Source organism: Onychostoma macrolepis, chromosome 17, assembly GCF_012432095.1.
Source record: "Onychostoma macrolepis isolate SWU-2019 chromosome 17, ASM1243209v1, whole genome shotgun sequence".
NCBI classification, from domain to species: domain Eukaryota; kingdom Metazoa; phylum Chordata; class Actinopteri; order Cypriniformes; family Cyprinidae; genus Onychostoma; species Onychostoma macrolepis.
Genome location: NC_081171.1, coordinates 11,806,735 through 11,830,525, shown reverse-complemented (window position 1 = coordinate 11,830,525; position 23,791 = coordinate 11,806,735). Strand labels below are relative to the sequence as shown.

Below are 23,791 nucleotides of genomic sequence, written 5' to 3'. Positions count from 1 at the left end.
TTTCTCTCAAATAGAGTTTTGTATTTGCAAATCACTTTGCATTTGTTTGAAAGTTGAGTTTTTCTTTGCAAAGCAGATTGTGTTTATTTGCAAAATGCTGGATTTGTTTGATGAATATTGGCACAAAATTCGCTCCACACATTTCTCTCTAAAGGCACGTCCAGTGAGGAGATGGCGAGTCATTTTTTTTCATCACCATAATTGATGGATGTCTAAAATATTAAAATAAGGAAAAGCCTTAAACAGGCCCGATTACAATTTCCGGTTTCTTTTTATAATTCTATATAATTTAAAAATAAAACACAAATTATAATGGCATAGGCTATATGTAAAACTTTCTCCTGTAATTGTATAGCTGCTTATATTTTCTGATTTTTGTTACTCTGTTCTGAATACCTTAAAATTTAATAGATTTACTGCAACGCAATTTTGTCTGATATGTGAATTATTTAACCTATTATTTTTTTAATCCATGCAGCAAACACTTTAAAAACATCTTTAAAAATTACTTTATTGCATTCCAGATGCTTTTAAAGAACTTTTCACTATAAATTTTACGGGTAGCCTAGCTTGAATGTAAAACAATGTCATGAATTCGTTGTATTCCAATTTGTAAAATAGCCTAATTAATAGGCTAACCCGATCTCATGATAAAGGTGTGTATAGCACGATTTTCTGTTTTTATTTGGCGTCATATTTATGACTTAAATTGACTTTGTTGTGCAAAAGACAGATAAATTCATAATTAATGGCATGGCTGGTTCAGTCGACAGAGATACGGGACACATATAGCTACTAACTGCTGAAATGCGTACAGCCCACAGTCTATGGTACAGCCATACACCTGCAGGCGCCACTGCACACGCACACACACACACACATTAAACACAAACATACAACCACAGCAGTTTTTGTTTAATGACCAAAGTACAAAATGCATCTGACTTCCAGTTACCTTAACCTTTGTTATCCCATAAAAAAAACTCACCACATAAACCAGGGATTTTGTGGAAGACACTGAGGAAAGTCAGTGAATCAACAAAAAGCATGAAGTTCGAAGATCTAATTATGGAGATCAATGGCTTTGGCAGGTTCCAGAAGATGATGCTTTGCATCAGTTTTGTAGGACGATTCACTATACCGTGTCACCTTCTATTAAGCAACTTTATCGCTGCCATCCCGTCTCACCACTGTGATATCAGTTCTCTGGATGCAGAGGGAATCTTTGGGAATCTGAGTCGGGAGGAGAAACTGACTGTCAGTATACCAACTCGAGATGATGGAACTCCTGCTTCTTGTCACATGTTTTCTTATCCTCAATTTCATCTGTTGACAAACTCCTCCAGCAGTACAGAACTTCCAGTAGTCCAGTGCCAGAATGGATGGGAGTATGACAACAGCACGTTCATCAGCACTCTTGCCACACAGGTGAGATTTCAATGAAGACAGTGTTTTGTTGACAATTTCTTGCTAGGATGGGCCTTTGTGTGGAAAAAATCCAGCGAGTTAACTCAAATCATTTGACGATTGCCTTAAAGAGCAGGACATATGGTATTTTAAAGTGTCCTAATATTGTGCTTGAGTCCTCCACAACAGGTTTAAATGCATCTAAGGTCAGAAAACATTGTAATTTTCTCAAAATATACATTTAATATTAGAGTCATTTGTCAATGATTTCGAAACGATTCATTCAAAGCAGTTCTGAACTTAAGGTCTGTAAACTCCTCCCTTACATAAGCCTACTCTGCTCTGATTGGTCTGGCCTAGTCTGTTGTGACTAATACAAAGAGGAGTACTTGAGCAAGTTAGCAAGAGCTACCATTGACAAAACATGCAGCTTTACATAAAACAATAATATAGTGCTCCAATCCTTCTTAAAATAATGACATAAAAACATTTTGTTTAACACTTATGCAAGCGAATCGTGCCCACAGCTAATGTTAAGCTGTGAAACTGTAAAAACTTAAAACAATAATGATGAATACGTTATCCGAGTGCTAACGTGACTAACTGATGAAACAAGAGGCTTGTTTGAGATGAGCAAAATCTGCGCAGAACCGATCACTGGTGATCACGATAATGTTAAGCTGTGAAACTGTAAAAACTTAAAACAATAATGATGAATACGTTAGCCGAGTGCTAACGTGACTAACTGATGAAACAAGAGGCTTGTTTGAGATGAGCAAAATCTGCACAGAACCGATCACCGGTGATCACCGCGAGATGCATGCCGGTTAGAAAAGTGTCCGAGTTACGTCCGCTTTGCTCTGATGTCATGCTGACGTGTGCCAAAAAACTCTCGCGACGATCAAAAGCATGATAGGAAACGACTGACTGACGACACAGCTTAATGCTCATTGGTTCAGACAACTGTGATGCTGCATTCTCTTCTAAAATGTTTTATCTGATTTGATGTGATTATGTATTTAGATTATGCATGAATATTTCCAAACACTATGTCAGTGCGATCTCTGTGTGAGATATGTGATTATTGTCATATTTCTATAAAAATGTAAAATACATGTTTGTATTAAAGTAGAAATGGATGATAAATTGGAGTCACATGACATGCTCATGAACCTAGTCGCACTTGAGTAGAGCTCTGTACATTTGGCCCCTTTTTGCAGTTTTTTCCCCTTTTATTTTAAGTTTTATTCATTAATAATACTTTCCCTGATGGCATACAATCGGAAACAGCAGGAGTTGTCTCCGTCGGCTTCTCTGATTAAGAAGAATTACAAGCTACCGACCGCGAGTGATATGGTGGACAAGATGGCGAACACTGTTACACACTTTGAGGACATTCTAAGAACTGAGTTGATGGTGATGCGGAACGAGTTCGCTTCTCACATGTCAGTTGTTCAGTCGCTATGCTCTAAATTGGATCTTCTTACAAGGGAGATGAGAGAACAAAAGAAAGTTGTCGCAGATCATGATAGGCGAGTAGCCGCCTTCGAGCAACAGGTTGTGGACTTACAGGATCGCAATAGGCGCAACAATCTGCATCTGGTCGGATTGCCTGAAGGTTCCGAAAAGGATGACCCTATGGGCTTTTTGAAAAGATTGCTACGGACGTGGCTCAAATCTCTGGCGGGCAAAAAGATTGAAGTGGAGCAAGCGCATCGCGTGTACACAAGGCTCTCCTCTGATTGCGCTAAACCACGGATTTTCATCTTTAAACTGTTGCGGTACACAGACAGGGAGCTCATTCTGCGGGCCGCCAGACTTCATGCCCTGGTGAAAACATCCGACGGAGCAACGCTGTCGTTCTTTCCAGATTTTTCTCCGGTCACTGCAAAAAGAAGAAGTTAGGAAGCGCCAGCTAGGAAGGAAATGAGAGAAGCTGGCGTCCAGAATTTTCTTCTTTATCCTGCAACACTGAAGGTCATTCTCAATCAAGGTGAACCTAAAATGCTATACTCCCCAGAAGAAGCAAGAGTTTTTCTCAGATCCCATTCATCCACCAACTCCCAGTGAGCTTCAGCTGGACATTTGCTGTCTAATCGGAGAATGGTTAGGTGACTGTGTTTTTCACTGTTCACTTTAATGTTCATTTCTTAATTCATAGTTACTAGAAGCTTTCATTGTGCATACAGTATCACTTACTGATTATGATGTTATTTTATTTATGTTTTAGTTGCATTCCTTCTCTCTCTCTCTCCTTTTTTTATTTATTTTTATTAAATTAAAAAAAAAAAATAGAGATACTACCTAGTCAATATGTGACTATGGGGCCAATGTTGGTGCTTCAGTAATGTGCAGGTTTTTGTTGATGCCACAGACCATATTAAGGGGTGCTGGCAGATCAAGGTTTGTTCTTGGTTTGATCTGTCATAGTTAATGGGAATGTATTTGTGTTTTTTTTTTAATAGTGACGGGAAGGGTCAGAATGGGCAGAATGCCCCTTTTTTAGCAGAAATTATGCCCCTTGTACTCCTGACCCTACTTTTTCTCGGTTTTGTCAACCTATCTCTTGAAATTTTCGGATTTTGAAATTATATTGGGTGCCAATACGAATTCTGGAATGTCACATATCCTAGATAGATCTGGACCATCTTCTGATCTGGTCTTGACTGTGCTTATTTCACTCCTACCTCACTGCAGCCACCTACATTTCAGGCGAGGCGAGGCGCATCTCAAACAAGCCTAAGGCCCCGATCACACCGAACGCGTGTTTTAGTTCTTAGTTCGAGGCGCACCGTACTGCCTTTTTTGGTGACTTTTAATAAAAGAGCAGTGCGCTGCGTTTTTCATGTTGCTAGGCAACCACCGAATCAGCTGTCCTGTCAGTCTAATCAAAGGATTATAGCACAAGCGCTCTAAAATGTTTGGGTTTTGCTGTTAAGTAAACTGACATATTAGCAAAACCTTTAAAACAGCTCCGGTAACCCGTGACAGACATCAAAAGTTTCTCCTGCATCATTGCAGTCTCCGGACTTTCTAAGCAACGGGTAAACTTTCGTCACCACAACAGAAGGCCCGCCTCTCTTTTCATTCGATTGGACAATGGAAAAAAACGCGACAACGTGGGGCGCTTTTCCGCTCAGAGTTGCTTTTTTTTTCAACTTCAGGTGCTCAGAGCGTTCCTGCAAAAATGTGAGGCGCAGCAGGCGGCGAAAACGCGAGGCGCCCGGGGCGCATAAACAGCACGCAGAACGCTCACTGTCAACAGAAAACAATTTAAAAAAGGCGCCTCTCACTACAAAAAACGCATTCGGAGTGATTGGGGCCTAAGAGGTGTGTTCGATTTGAAGCGGCGGTGCGCAGAATGATCAGTGTATGACATCAAAATGCCGCGAGAGCTATTCGAAAGGATCCGTCTGCTCTCTAATGACTCTCGCGGTACTGTGATGTCATACACTGATCATTCTGCGCAGCGCTTCTTCAAGTCGAACAAACCTACTGGACTACTTGCACTGAGCCTTGTGATGCACTTCCGTTTGAAATAATACTGCCCAGTTATTTCCGGTTATATATATTTTCAATGTGCTGTAATCTAGTTGACTTAAATGCTTATTAATATGAGAGTATGTGGGATGATTTCAAAATCCAGACATTTCAGAGACAGGAGAAGATATATTCTGATGATCACTGTGAATAGAAATTTCCAAACTCCACAGAACTTGTAAGTCACGTCACTGTTTAAAATTAATTAAATGTTTAACAGCTTGCATTAAAGGATTTAGCGACAGTGCGCGAGAGAGACCGAGTGTGACCGAGAGTGCAGGGAGACTGAAATTAATCTTTAAAGGAAAATATAGTAACACACAACCGTCAAAGACACCAATGAATAATACGGATATTAAAGCAGAAGTGCAAAATAAATAAATACATCTCTATTTCACTATTAGGTTTTATAGTGTAATGTTATTTGTCCTCCCTTTCACATCCAAAAAAAAATAAAACCTCTGTTAGTGGGAACTTGTTTTAGTGGGGTGATGCAACATGAAAGGTTGCAGGTTCAAACACCGTAGGGTCACTTCAGATAAAAAAATGTCAAGATAAAACTAGTGATAGCCTATATTTCATCCACATCTGAGTTTGAAAGTTCATTACCATTCCTTAAGAAAAATTATTTTCCATCTTTCTTTATTTTAAAGTGGGATCTGGTATGTGATAACAAAGGTATGAATAAAGCTGTGACCACCATCTTCTTTGTTGGAGTGATGTTTGGAGCAGCTTTTTTTGGAGGCATGAGTGACAGGTGATGTTTCAAAAAAGAGAACTGTGTGTTATGATAAATATTATGAACGATTTGCATTTTATACAAGCATAAAATGTTCTGTATGAATAAATCTTCTGTTTGGCATGTAGATTTGGCCGTAAACCAATGCTACTGGTCTCCTATATATCAGGAATGGCTTTTACATTGGCCAGCATCTTTTCTTCCTCCTTCATCATGTTTGCAGTGTTGAGATTCTTTAGTGGATTCACAATCACCGGCATTGTTACGGTCACAACTGTGCTCAGTAAGACCCCTATCTCAGGTCCTCAGATTACGATTGAATGTGAATATAAAACAAGTCAAAGGGCCTTACCATATATGCGTGTCTTTCTTCAGATGTGGAGTGGGTGGACATTCAGCACAGGAGGCTTGTATGTATAATTGACAGCATGGCATGGGCTGTTGGGAGCACCTCATTGTCTCTTTTTGCGTTCTGTATCAGAGACTGGAGATGGCTGACAGTGGCTGTCACGTCACCTTTACTGCTATCCACAGTCCTCTGGTGGTAAGGGATACTGTCCAATTAAAAGCACAACATTATGGTACAACATTACCATAATTAGTCAATTAGTTGGGTTAGAATGTCCTATAGAGCAAATGTTTCTGATGTAGGTGGGTTCCAGAGTCAGCTCGGTGGCTGATAGCCAATGGGAGGCCAGAAAAAGCTCATTATTATCTTCATAGATGTGCTGTCATGAACCGCAAGGAGGAAGTTATCTCAAGAATCAAGCCTGAGGTGAGAGAAAATCACATAGGCCTATAATGCTAGATTGGCATATGGTCCCTTTTTTTTAGACAATTGTCTGTCTGTAGGCTAACTCTCTGTCTTTCTTCTATAGGCTCTCTCTATAATAGTTAAAGATGAGGGAAAGAAAAATTATTCGTACCTGGACCTTGTAAGAACCCCTAAGATGAGGAGATTGGCTCTGCTCACAGGAACCATATGGTGTGTAAATGAACCACAGTTCAATAGTGCCTGCCCACTTTTTTAGTGGCCTTGGTCCCAGAAAAACTTTTCCCATTTATTTTTCCTATAGGGATTTTTAAAAAGTATTTTGTTAAAGAGTTAGAAGCCATCAAACAAACTACTAGCTAGGAGGTGAATCACAACATTACAAACTTAGAATTAAAGCAAAAAAGTATTTGAAAATCAGACAAAAATTCAAAGAAACAAAACTGTGCTGAACAGCTTTACATTTTTAATTAATTGTAAAATATGTGAATATATGAGTACAGCACATTTGCTTATTTTGATTCTCTGATTGGTTAAGATTTCATTGCAAAAAAATAAGTTGAAATAATGCAGGCTGTTGGCTTCACTATAGACTGCACTACAACAAGGACAGACTATAAATAATCTATTAATGGCTTTTCACTTCTTACAGGTTTTGTGTTGCCACTATAACCTATGGTATAAGCCTCAACATCACAGGATTTGGACTAAATATGTACCTCACTCAGTTTGTGTATGGAGCCATTGAGGTTCCAACTAAACTGATGGTATACTTCCTGCTGGAGAAGATTGGCAGACGTAAAACTGAAGCAGGAGCTCAGCTTCTGGCTGGAATCAGCCTCATGATTAACATATTCATACCCAAAGGTGAGACTGCAAAACCAACATATGATTATGATTACATGTACAAGAGTAATGGTGCTACTGAATATCTTGGAAAAGCAGCATGATTACTTATATACAGAGCTGGTAGATTATGTACAAACTGTAATCCATTACTGATTCCAAATTGCATGACAAAAATTGTAATCAGTAACGTAATCCATTACATTACACATTTTAGGTAATATAATCAGATTACTTTTAGATTACTTTTGACCTAACTTGTTTATCACATTGATTTAAACAGGATAATCTTGTACCATAATGATGTAAAAATACAAAGATTGAGAAAATATATTCCTTTCATTGTAATTAACAATATGAAGTGCATTAAACATTATATTACATCAAGGTTACACAAACTGGGGTTCGTAAAGGAACTGCATGGTTTTGTGAGTTTAATGAAAGGCAAACATTTAATTAAATCATAAAAATGTCAAATTAAAATAAATCATTTTAAAATAACAATCAAAATAATTCACTTACTAAAAAAGAAGAAATATTTTGTTTACCTGCACACCATATGACCATTAACCAATGTCAGAGAACCGTGAACATGCAAATGTGATACTTAATTATTAAATATTTATTTTTAAATCTCAGGGGTACTTAAAGGGGTCACTGATTATGATTTCAATTTTTAAACTTTAGTTAGTGTGCAATGTTGCTGTAGCAAAAACAACATCTGCAAAGTTACGACGCTCAAAGTTCAAAGCCAAGGAAGATATTGTCTTTTACAGAATTGCTGATTGACCACCCCTTTAAAGTTAAATATATTAGGTGAACGTTAGGTTCAGATGACAAAAAGTTTGAGAATGTCTGCAAATAAGAAATAACGAGAATTTGTGCATTTTAATGAGTTTGAAAGACCTTTCAATAATAGGCTACAAATACATAAATAACCTACTGAGTGATAATTTAAATAAAAATGAATGTGTTCATCAGTAGTTGATGCAATGTTGAAACACTTCTTAAACCTGAAATGAGTTTTGTAAATCCATTGGTCAAATGCTGTGTTGCCACCTGACTAATGACTAGTCTGTGTGTGAATGTCCACAAAACTGGACTTTCTGAGTGTAAGCGGTAGACTATTTTAGAAGGGAAAATCTAAAAGATAAAAAAGAAGAATTAGAGAGAATCAATAAATGATAAATAATTTATTGCTACATGTGAATAATATGTAATTGTAATCAATAAAAAAGTAACTGTAGTCTGATTACGAGTATTTTAAAATGTAACTTACTCTAATTACAAGTACTTAATTTTTGGAATCTGATTACGTAGTCCAGATTACATGTAATAAGTTACTACCCAGCTCTGCTTCTATATAACAGAATGACGTTAACAGTAAGATGTTGAGACTGCAGGCATCCCACCCCTGCTAAAAAACAAAAAAAACAATAGAAGCCCAATAGAAAACATCACAGAAATTCAAATGGTTTCCATTAAAATGCCATTATAAACCATTAGCTTTTTCCAGTAAAACCATTACAAAATTCCTTTTTGTAGTGTGTTTTGGGCATTTTTCCAATAGGATTTAACATCACACCAATAGAATCCATCGTATAGGCTACCAGTAAACACCATTATAGTTTCCATTAAAACCAATACAATTCCCATTATAACCATTAAATCTATTACATTTTCTATTGTGTTTTGGGCAGGGTTCTATTGTTTTTTTCAGCAGGCCTGTCTCCCGCATATTGATAGCAGCCCCGCAAATTAGATATAATATCGTGATGTTATGCCAAATTCTGGGACTATCCGTGATCGTAGTAGCCTAGGCCCTGTTGAGACTGCAGCTTGAATTGATGAGTTCAGTATACAAACAGCCTATGTTTAAACATCGGTGACCTAGACAATTTGGTAACTGTGTGAGTCACTGTTGTTTAAATCTTCATGCGAGAACGCACATGGCGCCCATGCGCATGCCAACAATCTGTTGAGGTGCTGTGGAGAAACATATGCGCCTATTTAACTGTACAAAACATTTCATTTACATAAAGAAATATGGCTATTAGACAAGCTCTCCGGGTGTAATAGTGTTTTAATCAGTGTTGGGGAGTATTTAAATTGAATTAGTGATGCTAGTAGTAACTTCCCTCCCTGAAATGAGGTTGAAATGAGGTAAACCTTTGCTTTGTTGGTAAGCTTATTTATAATTGCTTTAGTACCCTTATTAGTGATGAATGAAATTTACTATGTCAGGCTCCTTACCTTACAATTTCTCTGACAAGCTTCATGTAACACTCTGCCCTGCCCGCCTTAAAAAACTCAGACAGATAAAAATTATTGTTACACATCAACAAGTGTTGAAGCAAGATCAGTTGTTGTGATTTTCTGTAAAAAAAAAATTAAAGAGATATGATGCTACAACCTTATTTGGCTCATTTTACCTGATAGCCCATTTTAGCTGACTTCACCCCATTTCATTGTTTTTTTTTGTTTTTTTATCCTCTCTTTCACATTTTAGATCAGTGGGTTGGTCGTACTGTGGTGGCAGTACTAGGTAAAGGTTTCGCAATTGCTGCTTTTTGTACAATTTTATTATACACCTCGGAGCTTTACCCAACCGTCCTCAGGTAACAGTCAAAAACAGTTAACATAATATGACATATTTATTATTTGATATAAATGTAAAATAAAGGAGTGCACTTATATTTTACAGTTGCATCCCTCATACACTTTTTCATATCAGTGCACACACAGTATTTAACTAAATTGTTTATTTGACTGAATCCTTCAGACAAAATGGGATGGGCTATAACTCGTTCCTGGGCCGTCTGGGTGTGTCTGTGGCTCCTCTAGTTCTGCTTTTGGACAGTTTTTGGGGCCACTTCTCTCAGACGATCCTGTGTTCTGTGGCACTCATTGCTTCTGTGGTGGCCTGGCAGTTACCTGAGACACGAGACCAGTGTCTGCCTGAGACTATAGAGGATGTCGAGGGTACTAGGTAAGTCATAACCTATAGTATTTTGTTAAGGCAACTATAGAAGACTTGTATAGAGACACACCGATGAACACTTGAACAATTCCACTGAGCCAAGGATGTAGGTTAATATTGGGACCAAAACAGCAATCTGGCAAGTTGACATTGTGTGTTCATTAAGCAAGTCTTTTTTTATTTTTTTATCATATTGAATAGGAAAAATCTCATTAAAGATCATGACAAGCGGGAGGACGAGGAGAAAATGACAACAAATGAACCCACTGAGGACCACTGAGATTGTGCGTACATTAAATTTAATTAAAATAGTTTAGTGTCACGATCAGATCCCATGAGAGTAAATGGGCACAAAAAACTTGAAAGAACAATTCCAAAGTTCTTCTAAAATATGTTTTATTAGTTCTACAAGGATTTACAACTTTCTCCAGTGCCATGTAATAATTACAGATATTTTCTAAGAATAAATGAAGGTGTGAATGAATCAATGGAAATTGTGAGTTTGTGTTTGTAAAGAGAAAAACAGAAAAATGAGAGAGAAAGAGCCTATGTGCGCATATTTAAGTGACACATTTTTTTGTATGATGCCAGAGGCCATTTCTGATGATCAGAATACATGCAGAATACATGCATCATAGTTTTGATATGCAATGACATTTGCATATATCTGACTATGTGAAAATAAATCTTTACTCCTTACAATTTTATTAATATGTAAAAAATATTTCTGTAACAAATAAAAAAGAGCTTTTCCTTTGTGACCTAATGTTCACTTGGCATTTCATTCTCTGCATTTTCTTTCTCATAAATGTAACAGCCCACCTTTCCAATGTTCACACCTTTTGGTCCAAAAAGGTACCCATAGCAGGGCACATGGCAGTACGGGCTGCCCTCATGCTGCGGAAAATAGAGAAAATACTGCACATTATTAGGGAGTCTGAAGCAATGATAACGCAATCATCATGGTAGATATTCTACAAATATATCATTTACATTATACAGGATTTACATTTCAGATTTAGCTACTGTTTTAATTATGTAATTTAAAGCTGTAGTCCGTAAGTTTTGCCTCTTTGTCGCCATCTCTGTTTGAAAACCTGGAATTGCAGCTCTGTGCGGAATTATCTTCCGTGCGCGGGGTTGTGATCCGGTGTAACAACATCAGCATTGCATGACTATGAGTATAGTGTGTATTAGCGTGTAGATTTCAATTTCTGTACAGTCTAATATCTAATTATCTAATACCATTCGAATTTCATGTTAAGAAATTATTTTAACCCAAAAAGCAAACTATGCTCCCTTCGAACTGGTTGTCTTTAAAATAGAAATCTTGTGTAATCCCAGGCTATCTGTAATCAGAAGCACATTTAAAACTGGAATATAATTTAATTTCATTCACAGGTTTCATAAACACATAATCCTTTCTGGATTACAACCCGCCATCAAAATGATACATTTAATTATTCCAGCTGCTGTGAGAAAAGGCTATAAACTTTCCATCACCTGCAGGATCCTCACATGCGATAGCCTATAGCCGGGACAACTTCTTTATGTTTACAGACGTGACGTAATGACGCAGTGCCATGCTCGAATTTCCAGCGGAAACCTACCCGTACCACTCAAATTAGAAAACATTATTATAAGATAACCATTGTGAATCGGGCTAAAGTAAGGTGATAGTTTTCAACACTTCCTGGTTATGTACTTGCTCAAATATTGATTTTGAATTATTTTTAACCCAAAAACGTTACGGACTGCAGCTTTAATATTTAAAAACCAAAAAGTAATAAATAATATTTAAAAAAAAAAATTGGCAAAATTCAAAAATGCATTAGAAAACATTATCAGAGTAGGGAAGTTGAAGTGAAGTCGCAGTAACTGCTTATTTTAGTAGGTTGTAAAGCACATGTGTGAGTACCTCTGCATGGCCACCAGGGGTCAGTGTTTTCTTGCACCTCATACAGCGAAGACAAGGCCTGTGCCAGTTGCGGCCCAGTGACATCACCTTCTCAGCTGCAGGATTAGGACCATGACATTACATCACATTAATACAACACAATGCTGTTTTTATATATTTTAAAAATAATATAAAATGTATATTCAGAAAATTAAAAAGTATTTATTTTAAAATAACTTGATATAAATATGGAATATATAAAATATAGATACATAATTTAATTATACAATTCTATATATAATTATATCTTGACTGTGTATGGCTAGAAAATAACAACAAAGTCTTTAAATGTTACACTCAAGTCTAAATGATGAGTAACCACCGTAAACAATACTCATCTTTGACTTTCACCTTAAGCTATTTTAAAAACATTTGTCTTGACCGACTGACTGACTGGAATTCTTGCTGTTCCCCTTTAAATGGACTCAAAATCTCAGAGTGGTCAGACCGAATGCTGATCATATACAGCAGCACAAAACCATACACACTCACACACACACACACACACACACACCAACCAACCACAGACATTCCTGAAAGTTCTCAAATGTCTGAAAAGTCATAGTTTTGATTTACTGGACTCACCGAAATAAACTGCCTTTCCACAGCCGGGACATAGATAAGTCTCTCCAGCAAACATACGTGTAGGCGCAGTGGAAACTACAAACAAAAGCAAAAACATCTGTATATACATTTTTTTTTTTTAATTAATATCTGCGTGCATGTTAAAAGTTGATGAACTATAACAACTATTTTAGCAATAGGGGACAATAATAACTTGACAATAATGAAGACAATCTGACTTGTCTCCTAATATTCTATGTCTATTATATCTGATAAAAGTTATTACCAAAGATCTGTCACTAAAACATTTAAATAACTTCTGGTTTGATGCTTTTGAAGGCCAGATTCAGGCTGGTGTGATTAAAGCTGTGCTGACTGATGTGCTTTGATAAGGATTTGCGGCACTTCCGTTCACAAACCTACAGACTTTAAATCAACACTTCTGTCTCACATCAAAGATGACAGACTGTTACCAGTTTTAGATGCTAATGTCTTCTCCTGTGCTCATTTTATCATGGTGCTTGGCTCACGTGTTTAGGAAACGCATTACATTCTGAGACATTCCTACAACGGTCCTTAAAACCCTCCCCTAACATTCCTGCAATGTCCTGCCTGTCGGAAAACACCTATTAAGGGGAAATATTTTAGGAAAGGAGCCAATCAACGAAGGCCATTAAAATTCCACAACGTAAAATCCCAAGGGGGTCACTTTAGAAAACCATCCTCCCACCCCTCCATTACAACACACACGTTTAAGTATTTCTGTCTCCCACTCAGTGTGGTAATATGTGTATGTGTGTTAAAAGTGCTGAGGAAGTGTTAATGTAAAATGGAATGTGTGGAACAATGCAGCTCGGAATAGTGTGTATATTTATACAGTGGCTAAAAATAGCTTATGGACACTTAAGTCACACTTAACTATGAATGAATGTCATTTCATTACAAGACAAAATATCAAACCAAGAGCCATCTGCAGTCAAAAGATGCTAGAACTTTTCTCACGAATGACGTCCCTTTTCTTGGCCTTTTTCAATTACTTTTAACCAACTGATGTCAAGGTGATTTTAGTAGATGTATGAAGTCAGTTCCCTTCCAGTTCAACAGGTGTCCCATAGATGTAGTTCACCACATTAACTAAGGACATACCCACCAACGTCTGACAACCAAAAAGTGTCTAAATGCTTAGATGTAATTTTTGACTGTATATTATAAGAATAAAAAAAAGGTAATTGTGACTATATCTCAGTATGATATATCATGTCATTTTGATTCTAACTAGATGACTATTGTTCTTATTTTAAGCTTTATTTCATAATTTTTTAAATATTGTTTTGATAATTGTTTGAAATCTTTTATAACTTATCAAATGAATTTATTGTCTTTTGACCAATTTAATGTGTCCTTGCTGAATACAATAATTTTTTTCTTACTGACCCCAAATTTTCAAATAGTAGTCTATGTCTTACAGTACCTTTAGGTTGATTAGAGCAGATCTGTGAGCTGGTCCAAGGTGTGGTGGGCGAAGCATCTGAAGGGCTGTTACATGATTTGTTGACTGGTGTCCGTGGAGGTGTGTCATATATGTAAGACCCTGCCCCTCCAATATTTACACCTACCAATGAGAGGACAGAACAGTGAGTACCATTCTATTACTGAGTGAGCACGTGTTAATGGTTGATAAAGCTCATATCAAAGTGTCCAGACTCTCCTAATGCAGACAGCATTAGACAAAAGCCAAAAATATCCTCTTCAGATCCTGATAAAATGCATCTCTTCAGAATTGTGCACTCACTTGGATGGTATATTACTACCTGAAACAAGCATATTCTTATGTCTGAGTGTGCATTAACATAAGCTATACACTGAAACCTAGCATCTTACCAATCACTACATTTTCCCACTTTAGGAAGACAGGGCAACTTTTTTTTTTTTTTTTTTTTTAATAGTGGATGTATGGGTAGATAATCATATTTTTATGCATCGGGTAGCCACTATTAATAAGGTTTATAAGTGAAAATAGGACTGCCTATAAGTGTAATCATCTCTCCATGTCTGTGTAGTTTAGATGTATCCCTTTTAAAGGGGTCATCGGATGCCCATTTTCCACAAGTTGATACGATTCTTTAGGGTCTTAATGAAAAGTCTATATCATACAGTACTTTGGTTAAAATTTCTCAATGGTAGTGTAAAAAACTCCTTTTTTACCCTGTCAAAATCAGCTCTGTTTTCAGCAAGCCATTCTAGTCCATGTTGCTTTAAATGCTAATGAGCTCTGCTGACCCCGCCCCTCTCTTCCGTGGGGTGATGAGCAGACTGTAAACTTCAGCTGTGAAACTGGCTAACTAGCACATTATTAGGAAAGGCGATTTGCAAAGATTCATAAAAAAACCCTTATACTCACTTCTTCTGTAGTTGAAGCTGGATCACGAATGATTCGCGAAAAGATCGGGATCGGCGCATTCCCTTAAAAGCTAAAGTAATGTTAATCCTCTGCGTCTTCAGCGTCTCAGATTTCGGGAGTTAATGATGACTGCTATATTCATTATTACATCCAACAACAAAACACCTCAATCACTTAATCCGAGACATCTTGTCTTGCCCTGCACCGGAGTCAACACAATGGCGGACAGGTCTCAGCTCACTCAGGGCGGGTCTAAGGTAAGATGGCCTTGTCAATCGTGGGAGCGGTCTGTACAGAACTACGTCATTCTGACAGAAATCTCAAAACAGCCTGATTTGAGAAAGGGAATTAAAAAAAAAAAAAAAAACACTGGGTGGATTTTTATCATTATAGGATGGATGTGTACACACACTTCCAACACACATTTATGTTCAAACAACTTGTAAAATGAATTTTGCATCCGATGACCCCTTTAACAGACACAAATCTCCACTTCACTAGCTGATTATATAATTTGCTCTCACAAGGAAATTGTCTAATTAGTTTCAAATAAAGGTACTGAATTAAATGTCCCTGTAAGAAGTTTCAGAACAGAATAGAGCTCTTTTTAAACTTTTTTTATATTTTCTGTATTTTTTACATAAAATACAATTTTTTTCCAGACCGCAGGGAATAAACTAAAATTTCTTACAAAACCCTTTTCTGTCTTTCTTTCCTTCTCTCTCACTCACACACACACACACACACACACACACACACACACACACACACAGGATAAGGTTTCTAGTGGTAAGTGTACTGTCTTTGCTTGGAAGCTTATTCTAAAAGTCACTGCGAGTCAGATGTCGCTAAATGAGCCCTGATTCAAACCTTTATTTCCTGTACATGAATACATGCCGCATGAAGAGTAACTAGCACTAAAGATCCAAAAAGACTCAAATACACAATAAAAACCTATCAGCAACAACTTAATGTACATACCTTTTGGTCCAAAGAGTGTTCCATAGCAGGGTTTATGACAGTAAGGCAATCCATCATGCTGTGTGTGACAGAGAGAATCTCTTTTAGTCCATTTTAATTTAGTTTTTATTTACTTAGCAGAATTTCTCATTTCTGTGTAGTTTTGCTGCATACACAAAACAAAAGCTTTTTATGTCAATAAAACACACTAAACTAATGAAATACAGAAAATATTTTTCCCAATTCGGTTTAAGTGCTGCTACAACCTGAAAAAACATGAAATCAAATTTGATAAATCATATAAAATATTCGGACTTATCGATTATAATGTTTGTTTTTTTGGGGGGTTTTTCTATTAAAAAAAAATTATTATTAAAGGTGACATATCCCAGTAACTCTGTTTTGGTAAGCCTTTGGTAAGTCTGAAAAAACGAGTGTGTCTGATTTCGCTCCCCTAGTGACGTTGCAAAGGGATCTCATTATAATATTACTGCCCCTTAATCTGTAAGTTTCCACCCAAGGCACCATCATTTTGATTTCACAAGCGACAGCAGTGTACCAGTTCTAATGCCATGACGAAAGTTTGAGCAAAGCATGCTAACTGTTCTGTCTTTGTCTGCACAGACGAGCACAGAACACTATTTAGAGTCCCAGCCTCAGAGGAGACAACAGAGCAGTGGATTTATTGATTTATTTACTGTATATTGCTGCTGCCACACAGATCTAAAATAAACACACAATTTATTTCCCAGCTGTTTACCTTCACAGACATAACCGACTGTTTTTGTAACTCGTGTGTTTTTAACGTAAACTTGTGTGTGAATGAGAACTTAGTTTAGTACTCATATATTGTGACAGCCACTTTCTGTGCGTGTGCTTTGGATGTGTGCGCTCAGAAAACCGTATATCAGAAGTTTAAACTAATGTGGTTTAAAACGCAAGATTTCAGCGCGATAAACATGATAATCAGAACCAAAACAGATGTTTTTTAGCAGGTACCAGCTGTAATGGTGCAGCTCTATTCTGGAAAAAGGGGCGGGGAACAGCAGCTCATTTGCATTTAAAGAGACATGCTCTAATACAGCGTGTTTCTGCTTCCACTCAAAATAGGCATTTTCAAAATGATTTAATAAATGATCTGTGGGGTATTTTGAGCTGAAACTTCACTGACACATTCTGGGGACACCTGAGACTTATATTGCATATTGTAAAAAGGGGCATAATATGTCTCCTTTAAATATTAAAATTTGTTCCAGGCACTCTTCTACTAAAACCTGCATTTTCAGGCAAGGTAAAATGATTAGATGTGTGTGTGTGTGTGTGTACTGGTATATATGGTTTACAAGGACACAAATGTGTATAATGACATGGGTACTACAACGTAAACATGGTTTATGAGAACACTTCCTGTGTCCCCGTAAAACAAAAGGCTTAAAAAACATACTAAATGGTGTTTTTTTTTTAATCTAAAAATGCAGACAGTCTCCTGTAAGGGGTAGGTTTAGGTGTAGGGTTGGTGTAGGACAATAGCACATACAGTTTGTACAGTATAAAAACCATTACGCCTATGAAGAGTCCCCGTAAACCACTAAAACAAACATGTGTGAGAGACAAAAATGAAAGCGAGAGAGGCTTGTGTCGTGCTGGATTCATTAGAGGTCATTGTTTATCCTTCTGTTCCTTCCTGCTCCTCCCAGACTGCATAAAAAGACCCAGTCAGGCTCAAATTGGACTGAAATTCAAGCCTCCTTACACACACACACACACACACACACATACACACACATACACATACACACAAACACACCTCTGTTTAAGTGTGCATGCGTTTTAGTGCATGTGTGCACACAACAGTGCTCTTAAAAAAATAAAGCCAAACTAACATGCTAAATTGAGTGATACATATTAGAAAAATACTTTATGCATTTATTTTAAAATTTACCATCATCAAAGATTTTTAATGTGTAATTTATATATTAACAGCAACATCTATCTCAGCGTCTCTGTTGTGACATGAGTTAAAAATACAGTTTACATTCCCACTGAGAGCTGTTTCCCAAAGAACAGAATTAGGACGAAAAGGCAGTCGACACCTGCAGCTAGTGAACAGAAACAACACAACCTCCTGTTGTTTTGAACACAATAAGAGAATAGAGCACACACACACACACACAATAAAGGGAACATATTGACAATAATAAAAGAGTAACAAGACTAAATATATCCTTCAGCGAGATAATGAAGAGCTGTTTGTCCATCCATTTTTATCAAAAACAAATGAGAAAGCACTAGAAAAGACAAAACCCTCCTTCATTTTAAGACAGAACTCACCTTATAATTAAACTAAAGTTGTGTGTGACTATTCTGTTTGTGTGCATGCAAGCACAAGCGTGTTGAGAGAGAGAAAGAAGGAGGGAGAAGGAAGAGAGGCAGAAAGGCAGACAATTGTTTTCTGGTTTGAATGAACACTTATCTTTGTCCCTCCATTGTCCTTGTAATAGTTCTGGTAAAGACCCACAGTAACACCAAGCTAGACTAGCTGTACCGGACTAAACGTGTTTGAAAATGACAGATTACTGCTATTTCTTTAGGAATTTCATTGCGGTTAAGAATATTATGATTTACATTTCCTCTAAGAGGCAAGTAGCAGTAAAGCCCAAGACTAAAAGAATCTGTTCCACTTCCTGTTACCACAGCCAGTCAGTCTTCACCCTGTAGTTCTTGTCAATCTCTTTTCTGTTTTATACTGTAAAACTGACTGAAAAAAATCAACATCAACCACTTTTGTAAGAAGTACCGAGGATATTTATTTCTTGTCCTTTCGTTCTTTGCTATTTTGACGTTCAGGGTTCAAAAGGAGTATGGGAATGGCTTTATGTAACAGTTTCAAGAAAACAAACATGCTTAAATGTTCTATCCAATATTAAATAGATAAATAATATATATATTTGTAATTGTAATCTCTCCCTGACAGTCAGAGAACATTCCAGACAGATCCAATGAGGTTACTATAAATACTGATTATCTGTGTTTACAGTCATTGTAGGACTTTCAATTCCTCCATAAACTTCTACTTCTGAAGAGTGACAAGTCTGCGGGTGAAATATAGACTTACAAAGGAATGGATGAATGATCGTTTAACCCAAACAGGGAGACTAGACAACTCTAATGACTGAACAAGAAAATATATCCTAATGTATCAGGCAGGACCCTCACACATGTCAGTTCAATATAAAAGAGAAAGGAAACAAGGAAGAAAGAAAAAAGGACAATGAGGGGCACCCAAATAGAAGTTGACAGGGATGACCTACAATCAGTGTCAGTTCAATGGATTGAGCTTGTGTGATCGCCTGCTAAACTATGACACTGTGGATGTGCAGCCTTCACAAACTCTGCTGCTGAATTCAGACCAAGAAGTAGGACATACAGAATCATCTGGGATCCTGTCTGCGCTGTCTGATCAAAGTCATCATCACTGGAGTCAAACTGGTCAATTAACTAACAGATTTTTAAAGAAACTCAAATATTTAATGAACTAAACACTGAAATTCACGAGGAAATAAACAGGTAGAAAGAAAGAAAGAAAAAAACACACACAATGATCAGAGAGAGATTTCTTTAATGTTACCTCAGTCTGCAATATCAGCTTTAGTTCTGCTTACCTCTGCATGGCCTCCAGGAGACAGAATCTTACTGCATCGTTCACATTTCAGACAGAAACGGTGCCAGTTTTTCCCCAGAGAACTCACTTTCTCAGCTAGAACAGGGAAAGAGTGTAATGTGTTATCAGATCAGCGTGTGTGATATATAATGCTGAGGTTGACTGCTTTAGCTTTAATTGCTGTAATGTATATCTAAATTACACACAGTTAATAAGATTACAATTGTCATGTAGTGATAAACTTCTGTTTGGCTGCTCTGCATGTCAGTCAAACAGCCTCTTCCTTTCGTGGGTGGTTTTTGGCCAGTAAAAGCTGCTAAGTGGACCAGACTGTATGTTAGTCAAAAACCTAACTTTGTATAAACAGCATCACGTGGGTCTTATTGTTCTATGTTTCTGAAGTGAAAGAAAACATAACAGTATACACTGCCATTTAAAAGCTAAGAGTCTACTTTTTTTGTAAATAATTGAATACTTTTAGTCGGTAAGAATGCATTAAATTGATCCAAACTGACAGTCCTTTTGTAATATTATAAATGTTTTTATGATTTCAAATAAATGCTGTTCTTTTGAAGTTTCATTAATCAAAGAAACTGTAAAAAATTATGTATCACACCATGAAAATATTGAGCATTACAACGGTTTTCAACATTGATGAGAAGTGTTTCTTAAGCAGCAAATCAGATTATATTAGAATGATTTCTGAAGGATCATGTGACACTGAAGACTGGAGTAATAACTGCTGAAAACTTAGCTTTACTATCACAAGACTAACTTACATTTTAAAATATATTAAAATAGAAGTTATTTTGGATATAAATAGCATAAGAGACTTCTTTCAAAAACATTTAATAAATCTTACATGCTCCAAATGTTTGAACAGTAATGTACTTAGAATCATTATTTATATGACTGTATAGTTACTGTTACTGTAAATTCATAGATCATTACAGTTGTGTCCAGCACAGCAAATGCTGAGATGCAGCTTTAACACAGCAACTGCAATTTTGTGCGTGTTTGTGCATTCATATCTGAATAGATATCTATAAACAATATTTACAAGAGCTCTAAGAAGACTATCCACACAAAATACTAATTTTTTAGGGTGGAGTCTGCATCTGTGTTTTCAGCTGAACAATGCAGCATCAAAAGAGAGGAAGAACAAACTGGACCATCTGAAGAAATGCTTGAAATAGAGATCCCGTTTCAATCCAAACCCTGCTGAGTCAGTTCTGCTCCTATCAAGCAGATGTTGAAAAGTGCATCTTATCTCTGACCTTTCTGATCTTCACAAGCAGTTTTTGTGCACAATCAAATGAACAACCTTTTTTACTGATATTCAAAAGAAACTAAAAGTAGAAGCACTGTCATTTAAACATTTGGGGTTAGCAAGATTTTTTTTGTTGCTGTTGTTCTTTTGAACTTTCTGTTCATCAATGAATCCTGAAAAAAGTATTATGGTTTTTACAAAACTATTAATCACAACTGTTTCCAACACTGATAATAACAAGAAATGATTCTCAAGCAGCAAACCAAAAAAGGATCAGGTGAAAATAAAAGACTGGAGCAATGACTTAAAAACTCAGCTTTGACATCACAAAAATAAATGGTATTTTAAAATGTATGAAAGTAGAAAACTGTGATTTCAAATTGAAATAATATTTTATAATATTACTGTTTTTACTGTATTCTTTATCAAATAAATGCAATCTCTTACCCACACCAAATATTTGTATGGTATTGTGTGCTGATTTTCAGGCAGCTCCAGTATATTTAAAAATGTTTTACAACTTCCATTGCACAAGAAACTGCTTGCATGTGTTCTCTCACTCATAAACAGCTCATGAATTTAAAAAAAAAAATCAATAGTTTTCTATGAGCAAAGACAGTAAACAGTCATGGACTTTGGAGCACAGGAGTGAGAAATAGGCTACAAGCAATAGAAAAACTCACTTGTCAACATTCCACAGTCAATCAATAAGCATATTTTCTGCAGTTATAATACACCTAGCGAAAGAGCTATGATATTATATAAAAACATTTTCCAGGTTGACATTGTGCACTGTGCATATGGGGGACTAAACTCACCTCCCCAATGCCCTACACACTAACTAGCTGACATTCCTAGGGTCTGTCTCTCTCACACACACATTCCATCACACAAAACTTGTCAGGTCAAACAGAGAGCACATTGACTCAGACATATTCAGAAGTCTAGGCTCAGTGGGGATATCAAATCATCAAGCTCCTCTTCAACGCAGCCAGAAAGAGAGTTACTCCATCCGCTAACCTGCAACAGTAGCACAACAGATCCGCTCACTTTGTTCAAGAGTCCCTTGCCAAATTCTTACGTAACACCGTCACCCAATTCTCTTTTCACGGGCTATAGCATTTACTAGCCCCGCAGATACTGGATGTCAGGACAGAATACTAAACAGGAGCCGACAATAACGGGACAGACTAGAGAACATCCTCCAGTGTGGCTGTGGGAGCGTCAGGGTCACTTGTGCTTGACCTTTCAATAACAGTTTTGCACAGGCTGCAAAATTAACCCTCGTCTTCTTTTTGAAAATGACAGTTTGGGCTCCTGGAGATCTCTATGCTGTATGCAGGATAATAATAATAGTAATTCTGAAATTAACATAGGCCTATTATTTTACCCTAAATCCTTTCCTCTGACCCATTTAAACTCACTAGATTCATTTTACTCTTTTACAAAGGCACATACTCTTCATGTTTATCAAGGACAGCAAAACCATATTTGCAAAAAAAAAAAAAAGAAAATTCAAATTCACTAGGCTATTGGAAGGAGTACTGATGTGTACAGCAGAAAATATTAGTATAGAAATTAATATTCATATTGATCTCTGACAACCGAAAGTGAAGAAGAACATCCATGGTGGACTGTTGTTATAACGCATAAACAAACACACACACACACACACACACACCACTAACAACACAAATCATTAAGTATTAATCCGATGTGTTGTTGAACTATTAAACTGGATTTAAGACCCCAAAAAGAAAACAAAGTGTTCAAATTACACTGCTTATAACCTAATGACTCTATAACAAACAAATACGCTTTTCAAAGCCTTGTTATGTAACTGTAGTTATGTCAAGATTTTTAGAAGTGTATTCCTTTTTCTTTTCTTTTTTTTTTTTTTAAATAATAAATTCCCCTGACCTTTTGGCACGTATTATAAATGCCCTGCAATTTGAGTCAACTAGTCCAGTCCATTAATACAATAACAATGAAATAAACTTGGCTTGTACTTCTGCTGAATGATAATTCTAGTGGAAAAACTCTCACCGAAAAATACAGTCTTATCGCATCTTGGACAGATGGACGTCATTCTCTAGAAGAGTCTTGTTGTCGCGCAGGTTCGGTTCTGTTCGTCTCTTTTCGTTTCGTCGCCTGTCCCTCAGCGCCGCTGCACACTGTGTGCAACACAAGTCGCGCCGCGGCGTTTATTTAACTTTAAACAGCCTCCTTGCTTGTCTCATGAATATTAAATACGTTGCGTGACGTTACACCCATAAACTCTGATTGACTGAAAGGTAGCAAATCCTACTATACTGAAGGCTTGGCTTGTAAATATTAATTAGTAAACGTGACTGGACGCCCCAATGTTACCAAGCAACGTAAGCTTGACCTTGTTAATATTCATAGTCTTCGCCATAGTGGGATTGGTTAAAGCGCATCGAGCTGCGTGGCACAGTTACGCCACGCCTTTGGCTTGACCAATGAGGAATGTTTCTTATATGTCAATCAAAAGAAAAACACAAATAGCTACCCAGTAAAACTTTCCCATCTTCCCAAGCTTGTCACAAAATACTCTTTTTGTCTTTTGTCGCATGAATCTGGAGACATTAAAACGAAGCATTCCTAAAATTAAAAGGAGATGTTAGGCAGAATGTTAGGGATTGACAGCTTCAGGCAACATTCTTTTTCTTTTTT

At 36.9% G+C, this 23,791-nt stretch overlaps 2 protein-coding genes across 2 annotated transcripts; one reads left to right on the top strand and one right to left on the bottom strand.

Moving 5' to 3' along the window:
- The first annotated feature begins 202 nt into the window (after positions 1 to 202).
- LOC131523090 (solute carrier family 22 member 7-like) lies at positions 203 to 10,768 on the top strand. Its single transcript, XM_058749124.1, has 10 exons — positions 203 to 1,428; positions 5,601 to 5,704; positions 5,815 to 5,969; positions 6,062 to 6,230; positions 6,338 to 6,461; positions 6,565 to 6,671; positions 7,111 to 7,325; positions 9,814 to 9,922; positions 10,087 to 10,293; positions 10,486 to 10,768. Exons 1-10 carry the CDS (start codon positions 1,048 to 1,050, stop codon positions 10,562 to 10,564), a joined length of 1,650 nt encoding a protein of 549 aa, XP_058605107.1. The 5' UTR covers positions 203 to 1,047; the 3' UTR covers positions 10,565 to 10,768.
- On the bottom strand, positions 10,664 to 23,405 carry crip3 (cysteine-rich protein 3). The gene is made up of 7 exons (XM_058749126.1): positions 23,144 to 23,405; positions 19,829 to 19,923; positions 16,188 to 16,245; positions 14,277 to 14,417; positions 12,827 to 12,901; positions 12,203 to 12,297; positions 10,664 to 11,181 (listed from the first exon to the last, which is right to left on the bottom strand). Exons 1-7 carry the CDS (start codon positions 23,184 to 23,186, stop codon positions 11,047 to 11,049), a joined length of 642 nt encoding a protein of 213 aa, XP_058605109.1. The 5' UTR covers positions 23,187 to 23,405; the 3' UTR covers positions 10,664 to 11,046.
- Between the last annotated feature and the right edge of the window lie 386 nt (positions 23,406 to 23,791).

Coding starts and splice junctions, on each gene's coding strand:
- LOC131523090 (XM_058749124.1), top strand. CDS start 1,048: ATGAAGTTCGAAGATCTAATTATGGAGATCAATGGCTTTGGCAGGTTC. Junction 6,462..6,564: donor TCTCAAGAATCAAGCCTGAG/GTGAGAGAAAAT, acceptor TTTCTTCTATAG/GCTCTCTCTATAATAGTTAA. Junction 7,326..9,813: donor TAACATATTCATACCCAAAG/GTGAGACTGCAA, acceptor TTCACATTTTAG/ATCAGTGGGTTGGTCGTACT.
- crip3 (XM_058749126.1), bottom strand. CDS start 23,186: ATGACGTCCATCTGTCCAAGATGCGATAAGACTGTATTTTTCG. Junction 12,902..14,276: donor CTGCTCTAATCAACCTAAAG/GTACTGTAAGAC, acceptor TTTTGTTTGTAG/TTTCCACTGCGCCTACACGT. Junction 12,298..12,826: donor TGGAAAGGCAGTTTATTTCG/GTGAGTCCAGTA, acceptor CTAATCCTGCAG/CTGAGAAGGTGATGTCACTG.